We start from the raw sequence: 10,125 nt of genomic DNA, 5'->3' as shown, positions 1-10,125 counted from the left end.
CAGAGCTCCTCTTGTGCAGAGCACGGTTCTTCTTATAGGTAAAATCCCAAAGGCATTGGGTAATTTAAAAAACGGTGTAAGCAAGGATTTGTCTGAAAATGGATTTGAAGGAGAAATCCTAAAATCTTTATCAAGTGGAAGCCACTAAGATTTCTACGGCTAAGCAACAACAAGCTAACGGCATCAATTCTAAGGGAGCTCACCAACCTCTCTAACCTCAAGGTTCTCAAAGTTTAAGGTAACCCTCTTTTAGTAGATCTTGCTTCTAATGGGTATTTGGAATATGCAGAAAAGGTGTTCGATAAAATGGGTGTTAAAGATGGTTTTCTTAGCACTCGTGGGTTTGATGTGTTTATATGGAGGTTTAGTAGAAATTTCAAGATTGATATTGAGGTTTATGCTTATACTCCTTTGATTACTGCTTGTGCTAGTAATGGGAGGTATGGAGGTTCTATAAAGTTTCTTAAGAAGATGGGAATTGAACCTATTATTGCCAGTTACAATACCCTTCTAATGGTTTATGGTAAGGCTGAAAGTTTTAGGGAAGCAATACATCTTTTTTCAGTTGATGCAAAAGAAGCATGAGAATTTAATTGTAATTCGTACATCTTTTGCTTCCCAGTGGCTTGATGTCTTGGCCCTTAAAATTGTTTTTAGGCCTTTTGATAGAGGAAGGGAAAGAATTGCAGTTGTTACAATCAATTTATCAATTAAAATGAGTTGGTCTCAAAATCTGTGGTACTGTGAGGGGGATGTTCTTCAATGTAGTCATTATGTGCCTATCGTTAGTCCTGAAGGAAAGCCTCTGCCCTGTGTGATTTACTGCCATGGGAACAGTGAGTGCGGGGCTGATGTGAGTGAAGCTGCAATAATTTTGCTGCCTTCAAACATTACTGTTTTCACTCTTGATTTCTCTGGATCTGGACTCTCTGGAGGAGAGCATGTCACCCTTGGGTGGAATGAAAAGGATGATCTTAGGGCTGTGGTTGAATATCTACGGGAAGATGGAATTGTCTCTTTGATAGGCTTTTGGGGCCACTCGATGGGTGCTGGTATTGGCCTAATGTATGGAGCTGAGGATCCTTCAATTGCTGGAAGGGTCCTTGATAGTCCCTTCGCTGATTTGGTTGACTTGATGATGGAATTGGTAGATACCTACAAGATCTGTTTACTGAAGTTCACTATGAATTTTGCGATCCAACACACGTGAAAAGTCTTTCAGAAAAGGGCGAAGTTTGAAATAATGGACCTGAACACCATTAAGGTGGCAAATTCTTGCTTCGTTCTAGTTTTACTAGGGCATGCCATTGAAGGTGATTTCATAAGCCCCCACCACTCGAATCGTATATTTGAGGCTTATATGGGAGACAAAAACATTATCAAATTTGAAGCTACCCTCCAGTGGCACCGAGGCCTGAAACTTAAGGTTTTTTTTGTTACCATTTATTCAAAAGAAGAGATGTCAAGTACTGCATACACACACTGGTGCTACCAATGCTGGGTGCGATTCAGGCTGGAAGTGGGAGAAGTTGTTTGCCCTTTCTGTGACAGAGGCTTTATTCAAGAACTCAGTGAGATGCAAGACTTGGCACCAGAAGATGTCTCTGTACCTATTTCAGGATATCATTATCATCAAGCACCTGATATAATGGACTTTCTGTATGCTCTAATGACACGTAGAAGTCCCAACCCAAGACTTGATTTAATGGATTATGTTGATGCTTTCATGAGGCAGAGAATGGCTGGAAGAAATCCTAACTTTGATGTTAGAGTGAGGTCTGGTTTGGTTCCTGAACAGAGTTGACGTTTTTCAATGGGCTTGATCCTGATTTGATATTCAATCGTACTCCTGGTTCAGCCTTCGCTAATGGTGGTACAGGAAGTGGACCTAGAGATGCTGATATTAGTGACTACTTTATTGGCCATGGGGATTTGAAGCCTCAAAATATTTTGGTTGATCCTCTCACTCACCAGGTTATGCCTTGCGATTATGGAAGTGTAAGAATGCTAGTGAAAGGCGAAGCTAACATGTCAAACATGTGTTCACAATTCTACCGAGCTTCCAAACTTATAATTGGTGCCACAGAATATACAACCTCACTTGATATAAGTTGTTTGTTTAGTGAAAATGAACCTTGAGGACAATGTTTTTTAAAGGGGGAATTTGTTATGAATCCGATTAAGTGGGTCAGGCCGATAAATAAAAGTGGTTTAGTGGCCCATGGGCTTAGATAATGTTAGCTAGAATTGGTCCGTGCCATATTAGATCAACTTTTGATATATGAGAGGGAAGAGGGGTTGTTGTTGGGGATCTCGAAAATTATTGCAGAAACAGTTTGTATTTTCTTTGGAAGGAATTATGACCTCGAATATTCCAAGACGTAGTTATTTTCATCTTCTTTCTTTCTGTTACTCTCCTTCTCATTTCATCAAACTTCTTGTGTGTATTCTGTTACTCATCACAGCAACCATTCTTCCATTTCCATACCATTTTCTTATTACAGCACAGTGAAGAATAGTAAGGTTCATACACTGTACATATGCACAACCCGGGTAAACATAGCCTCTATTTTTGTTTATGAATTCGAAAATTTGCATATAAAGCCCTATCTCCCAAGATTTCCATCATATGTCTGGGTTTTATTCTTTCTCAAAAAATGTTGGTTCGTCTTTTTTTTCTTTCCCTTTCCATCTAGTACAAACTGACAATTTGAAATTTAAAAGATTAATGCTAGTACGTCCTATTATTTTGCCTCTTCATTTTGACCTTTCAAATATTTTAAAAAATGTTAAAAAATATGAAAAAAAAGAAAAATTTTAGTTTTGCCGGCGTGCAGGCAGCCAAAAATAAAATTTAAAACATAATAGTTTTGCCGGCACGCCGGCAGCCAAAAAAAAAAAAAATAATAGTTTTGCCAGCAAGCCGGCTGCCAAAATTAGTTTTGCCGGCACGCTGGCAGCCTACCATTACTCAATTTAACCTTCATGACGCCTAATGACCAAGACCTGTACAAAAATATCTCACCTTCATCCCTCCAGTTTCAAGGATAAGATCTTCAGGCTTGTATATAAATATCTCACCTCCATCACTCCAGTTTCAAGGATAAGGTCTTCTTCCTTCGAATGGTATGCCATCTCCAAGCTTGTAGCTCCACTACCTACCCTTTAACACTGCCTCTTTTCTTTTCCCCTTCGAAGACGACAAACCCAAGACCCTTCTTTTCTTTTCTTTCTCAATATTATTGTAAAGTTTGCTGATTAAATTGTGCTTCATTGGGATTCAGGTCATGAGGTCGATCGAGAAGTAAGCTTATTTCAGGGAAATTAAAGGAGCTGGTTCCGGTCATTACTTGCTAACCTGGAATTAGTAAGGTTCGTTTTCATTTCTGCTCTCTAAAAATAGTTCATGAATGGTGAAATGTCTCGTTCGTAGTTGTGCTACGTACTGATGAATTTGTACGTCTTAATTATAAGTAATTTGCTTGTTGAGTGTTTATTTTTTAGTTTTGGATATGAGATATTGCTTTATTATAAGAGCATTAGTATTGGTATATGGATATGTATATACAAAATCACTTCTTTTGCATAACCACTTGAATGTTTGTCATTCAAGCAAAATTCTAACGTTGACTTATGTATATTTGAGACAAAATAATAATAAAATATTATTATTTTATTATTATTAATTTTTTGCTAAAATCAATTTTTTTTATATATATTTTGCTATTAGCATCCACTACATACATTTGACATTAATAATACAAATGCAATAATAAAAAATATAATTTTTTTAAATATTATATTAAAAATATAATAAAATGAAAAATATATATAATATATATAATATATTATAATAATAAAATAAATGTGCATGTGAAGGTTTGTTGTATTGTTGAAGGAGGGAGAAAATGAAATAATTGTAGGAGAGAGTGAGAGGAGAGAGAAATAATGATTAAAATATGTTTTGTAGAGTGAATAATAATTATCTAAATTTAGATAAGTACTGTTTATAGTTAGTTAAATATTTAGATATGCATAAGCCAATATAGAGAATTTTAGGTTCATATTATGCAAATATGACTTTGCATATACATAAGTATAGACTAATGTGGATGCTCTTAATTAACTATAAATGTTTTTAAAAAATAAATCATATAAAATATATTATTAATATCAACAAATCATGATGGAGTGGGATGCAACCTTGGACATTTTTATCGTTAATAATCACGACGGTGCAGCATACAAAGTTCATCACTGCAATGGATCCTAAAATCTATAAAGCGGCGGCGAAAGGCAACCTGCAGGAAGTATTGGAACATGATAACTCCAATCCACTTGATGGGTTTTTAACATTTAATCAAAATACAATCCTACATATTTGCATTTCAAGTATCCTCGTTGAAGAAGAGTTTCCTGCCGCTGGAGGAACTGATCCAGCCTCAGCGGCAAAATTTGTGAAAGATGTACTGGGCAAGTGTCCGTCACTTTTATTGAAAGCCAACGCAGATGATGATACTCCGTTACATTTGGCGGCAAGGTATGGGCATGCTTCCATCGTCAAAGTGCTAATTGAACATAAAAAATCCCAACATCCAGATCTCGAAAGTGGCCGAGTCGTTGAAGCTATTAAGGAGATGATTGGGAAGCTGAACAAAGAGAGAGACACGGCCTTACATGAGGCTGTACGTCACAATCACATTGACGTGGTAAAACAGTTACTAATTGAGGTAGATCCAGAATTTCCGTTTGGTGCTAATGAAGCTGGTGAGACCCCACTTTACTTGGCTGCCGAGAGAGGCTTTCCAGATTTGGTGTCAGAAATTTTAGACAAATTCATATCACCAGCTTATGATGGCCCCTTGGGTAGAACGGCTTTGCATGCTGCAACATTTTCGAATGATGAAGGTATTGTTATTTTATCTTTTCCGCATTGTAGAATATGATTTGGTTAAAAAAATATTTATGTGGTGGTATCAAATATGACAGGACATTATTACATTAATTTAGCACGTTTAACTTCTTTTAGGAATGACCAAAAACATTTTGGAAAAATACGGAGGCGATCTATGTAAACAAGCAGACCTAAAAGGTTGGACTCCGCTTCACATGGCTGCATACTTGGGTTGCAATGAGCCAACAAAACTATTGCTGCAATATGGTAGAGAGGTAGCATATATGAAAGACGCAGAGGGTAGGACAGCTCTTCACATTGCAGCTCATCTTAACCAAGAAGAAGTAACAGAAGAGATTATATCAATGTGTCCGGATTGTTGCGAAGTGGTTGACAATAAAGGCCGCAATGCACTCCATCTCGCCGTGCATCTCGCCGAGTACAACTCGTGGCCAGGTGCAGCGCTAATGATCCAAGATAATTCGTCTCTCCGGAATCTTTTGAATCAGAAGGACAACGACGGGAATACACCTCTCCATCACTATTGCAATTATTCTAATTTGTACCACGAGGCTCTCCTGACTTCTCCAAGAGTTGACAAAATGGTATTCAACAAAAAGAACGGGAATGCTCATCAAATCTATAAAAGTAAAAGCTTCCAACTTGATGAGGTAACGTACTCTATTATCTTTTCAATAAGATATGCTAAGGAATACCGAAACCAATTAATCAGTTTATTAATCAAATCGGAATGTTTTTTTTTTTTTTGTTTTAAATTTTAAACTGATTTAAAATTGAATTGATTTTATGTATCACATAAATATTATTTAAATATAATCAAATCATTTCTAAAAGGAAGGGAATAATAACAAATCTAATGAAAAAAATATTTGAATTTTTTTTTAATAGATTGTTTTGGTCTTTTGACTCTTGAGATGGTATATATATTCATTTTGTGTTAATTTGCCACTGAAACTCGGCTAGCTTAGCTTCGCTTTCCAACCCAGGGCTTAGATTTCACTCTTACAACCTTAGAAGAATATATAAACTTAACAAAATGCCGTTCTGTAATTTTTTTTCTGTAAAAAATTATTTTGATAAAAAAAACGAAACGTAGTCTTTTTTTTTTTTTCCTTCAATGCTTTGTAGAAGGAAGATAAATACTGTCATTTGTAATAAATATTAATGAAACTTTCTTGAAAAAAAAAAAAACTACTCATTTTTTTTAAAACTATCAATTAACCGACCTTTTCCTTTTCAATTTCTCCTATATAGAAAATTCAAGAATCTTAATAGCTATTGAGTTCTTCAAAGCAAGCTTTTAGCTTCCATATCTCTTAAAGGATTTGTTATATATTTGTGACCGACCACAACTGTATTTTTTCCTTTCGTTTAGCCCAAAAAGTCTCTAAATCACTGTGAAGAAGAGGTAGACATTAAGGGTTTGTAGTATTCAATTGTACTTTCGTATAGTGTGGTACTTGTTTCGGGTGTTATAGGGCGTGGGTCCAATTCCAATAGAAACTGGACCCGGTCCAGTTCCATCCAAGCCGAATCCTTTTAGGTTATGACTTTAACTTGAAGATGATGTGACAAAGAAACCACAACCTTTCCTTTGATGTAAACTTTATCATTTTATCAATATTATAAGAACTAGGTACTATATGTTATGACACAAATAATAATTATAAACCTAGCTAACAAATTTCAAGAACATGTTCCTATAATTCTGGCATACATAACCTGTTTCGTTTCAAAACATATTTGATTTGATATATCTTCTTTATATTGATGCATCTTGGGAACGGTAATATTTTTCTATTCATTTTATAACTTCTAAATGTTTTTTTGCAAGATGCATTTAGATATGAAGTTAATTGTCTTTATATAATATTCTGATTTTAGTCATTATTTTATATCGAGCCACCTTGCCTTCTCAAACAAATATTCTTTGGATTTGTTTTCTTTTCTCACTTTCTTTCAATCTATAGAAAAATAAAGAATACTCACGATTCAGTCCAATAAATATTTTACAGAAGGAGCAGAGCCTTTTTAAAGCAGAAAATCATAGTTATGGACGATTAGTAGAAGTCGGGTATGATGAAATTGAGAAGAGGAAGACGGAGCAGGAGGAGGATGTGGAGAGGATGAAGAAGTGGGAGAAACAGAAGGATGAGGATGATGGTAAAGCGGCTCAAGCCCATTTGGTAGTTGCTGTACTCATTACAGCCGTGACTTTTGCTGCTGGCATTACCATGCCCGGGGGCTTCGTTGGTGGAGATGATCATGCACTTTCAGGCATGGCAGTTTTGAGGAAAAGTGTTGCGTTCAAAACATTCATCATTACAGATACCCTATCATTGATGCTATCTAGTTCGGCTGTCTTTCTCCACTTATTTATTCCGCTTATCCCACCTTCTAAAGAAATGTTCATTATGCGCACACGTTTTCTTAAAATGGCCTTTCGATTTCTTCTTTCCTCCATGGTACCAATGATTTTGGCATTTGTCACAGGTACATATGCTGTATTAGAGCATTCAAATATTGCCATTTCTACTTGTATTATTTGCTTATCCTTTGTTCCTATCCTTGTTTATGTATTTATGAAACTTATATGGTGGTGGTCAGTCTTTGATTTTTGTTCTAACGAAAATGCAAAGATGTTTATGATCTAATCAATAAAAATATTATGAGTATTTAACATTTTTATTTTAAGATAAATATCATTGTATATGGGGTTTAGTTGCAAATTTAGTAACCTAGTTTTTGCTAGTTTCCAAAAATGCCACCTCGGTTACTCAACTAGTAACATTTATACCTGCAATTTCAAACTTTTACAACTGGCAACTTCCATTGATTCCATTGACGATCTTTTGGCGGCATGGCATGTAACGCTCTGTCCTCCTTTGAGCATTAATTACCAATGGCTTATCTAAATTTTCATATGAAATATCTAACTAAAACTCATTTTTTCTATTTTAATTAACGATTTTTACAGTGCAGCATACATGTCAATTTAACCATTCTTTCTATGAATCATTTAAATCTTTTTGATGTTTTCTTTCTTTATTCATTTGAAATAATTTTTATACCTACCATTAAATTCGTAATATTTTCAAATATTTTTCATATATTAATATGAACGTAATATCTCTCAGTTGACAAAATGATATCAATCGCTCAATAAAAAATTAAAAATAAAATAAATGAGAAAAACTCGTTCATTCTATTTTTTGTGATGTTTTTATCCTTTTATCATATCTTGCACAATTGTTAATATGAGTATTTTTCTTTTTATTAAGATAAAATATTCTAATAATATTTTGACATTTGCATGTTTTTATTAATAAAAGTGTGAATTTGAGAAATAAATATAAAAAAGGATTAGGAAAAAAATAATAATAAAGATGATACGTAGATGAGTTCGTTAAACGTATGGAAGCATCCCCTTGATTTTTGAAGGCCTCCTCAATCATACAATTCAGTTGTGCAATCACATTCAGTAACATCAATCTCATTTAGGCTATAATGGGCTTTCCACTTTTAACCTCTTGGTCAGTATATACTATTAACTCTCATGTGTTAGGTTAGCGATCCTTGAGGTCATGTTCTTCCATAGCTAGTGGATAAAAACCTAGCCTCGAGAATAGGCATCACTAGGTGCATCGCCGGTCTTTGTTTTTTTTTTTTTTTTGTTGTTCCAATACACCCCTTAACATCCATGGTACCATCTTTGCTAGCATGGCACTTTATATACAATTTTCTTCGAATAGACAGACATGCAATTCAGTCCATTTTCATTTAGTCTTACATTTCTTTATCATTGATTTATTCATTTAATATATGGAGATACTATAATAGTCAGAAATATGCAATCTATTTCATTTTATACATCAAATATAAAAATAAGAGGGTACTTAAAAAGAGGCTATCGATGAACAGTCTATAAAACAGTCCATAGCTTGCAAAAATGACACTTTTGTTTACAATAAAATAGTAAGAAGGGTATGAACATAGTCATTTACCCTCGAGCTTGTGCAAAATCACCTCCCTTCAATCAAATCTCATTCACGTCAGTGCCACGCCAATTTCCTAATTGTTAAGTGCACCATTAATAAAAAGGCTTAGAACTCTACTTAATGAGGCTATCCTTGACCTTAGACCCATAATAGGTACTTAAATAATTCCCACTTGACCTTGGAATTAGTCAAGTATCCAACTGGTGACACAATGTCAAATCCTTGATCGTCGTTTTCTTTTATAATCAACCTTATGGCCGTAATACTTGTAAATTTTTAAATGTTAACTCATAACATAATATAACCTTAGCCATTTTTTCTTGCAACATTAAGCCCATAAAATTGATTTATATCACATATTATTAAGGCTAAAGCTGACTCATCATCCAACTCAGCAACATCAGAGTCTGAGCATAGCAAGAAATCCACCTCAGTAGAAAATATTCCAGAGGAGTGCACTGAATGATTCTTCCAGAATACTCTTGTAACAAAATACCCAATACGTGTCTCATTGTAAATGGCCACTATCCTTAGTTTGTTATACAATGATGCCTTTATAAGGAAATGTTGTCTGAATCAATTCTATGAGAAAAGGAATCATTTCATCGTGCTATTGTTCTCTTGTTCTGCCTATGGCCTTTTCACAAACACCTTGTGTGTGTCTTCCTTTTCAATACTTCAATATGGTAATCAGAGCCTGCTAGACCTACGTCTCCTCCAAGTTCTTGAGTGCAAAACTGCCCAACAGGTATGGCAAACCTTGCAGAACCTCTTTACTGCCCAATCCTCTGCCCATATAATGCACACTCATTTCCAACTAGCTACCCTAAAAAAGGGCTCTGAATCTATTTCTGAATACTACAACAAAACAAAATCTCTCGCTGCCACTCTTGGTGCCGCTGGTCATACTCTCACTGACTAGGAATTTACCATTTACTTACTTGAGGGTTTAGGGTCCGATTATGAGTCACTCGTTACTTCCCTTACTACCAGACCTGATCCTCTTACCCCTCATCAAATATATAGTTTCCTTCTAAATCATGAGTCTCGTCTTTCTCATCAGACCAGCTCTCTGCTCTCTAGGACGACCATTACTGCCAATAACACTCAAATTCGACCTCCTAACACTTCTAGTTCTGCTACTCGTGGGCATAACTCTCCTTTCCGAGGAGGTCGTCGAGGCTGTGGCTATGGTCGTCGAGGAGGTGGTTG

The 10,125-nt window shown here is 35.3% G+C and overlaps 2 protein-coding genes across 2 annotated transcripts; both read left to right on the top strand.

Annotated features, from left to right (window-relative positions):
* Positions 1-1,243: 1,243 nt before the first annotated feature.
* LOC121250507 lies at positions 1,244-1,839 on the top strand. The gene has a single exon (XM_041149640.1). It carries the CDS (start codon positions 1,244-1,246, stop codon positions 1,802-1,804), a length of 561 nt encoding a protein of 186 aa, XP_041005574.1. The 3' UTR covers positions 1,805-1,839.
* Positions 1,840-3,225: 1,386 nt separating this feature from the next.
* On the top strand, positions 3,226-7,335 carry LOC121266091 (protein ACCELERATED CELL DEATH 6-like; the record flags this gene model as incomplete). The annotated part of the gene is made up of 4 exons (XM_041169850.1): positions 3,226-3,373; positions 4,222-4,908; positions 5,030-5,565; positions 6,886-7,335. Coding segments are annotated over exons 2-4 (1,632 nt in total), but the record flags the coding sequence as incomplete, so codon positions are not given.
* Positions 7,336-10,125: the final 2,790 nt, after the last annotated feature.

This window comes from Juglans microcarpa x Juglans regia, chromosome 1D (assembly GCF_004785595.1).
Source record: "Juglans microcarpa x Juglans regia isolate MS1-56 chromosome 1D, Jm3101_v1.0, whole genome shotgun sequence".
Taxonomy (NCBI): domain Eukaryota; kingdom Viridiplantae; phylum Streptophyta; class Magnoliopsida; order Fagales; family Juglandaceae; genus Juglans; species Juglans microcarpa x Juglans regia.
The sequence above is the reverse complement of the archived record's forward strand: the minus strand, read 5'-3'. Positions and strand labels throughout refer to the sequence as shown.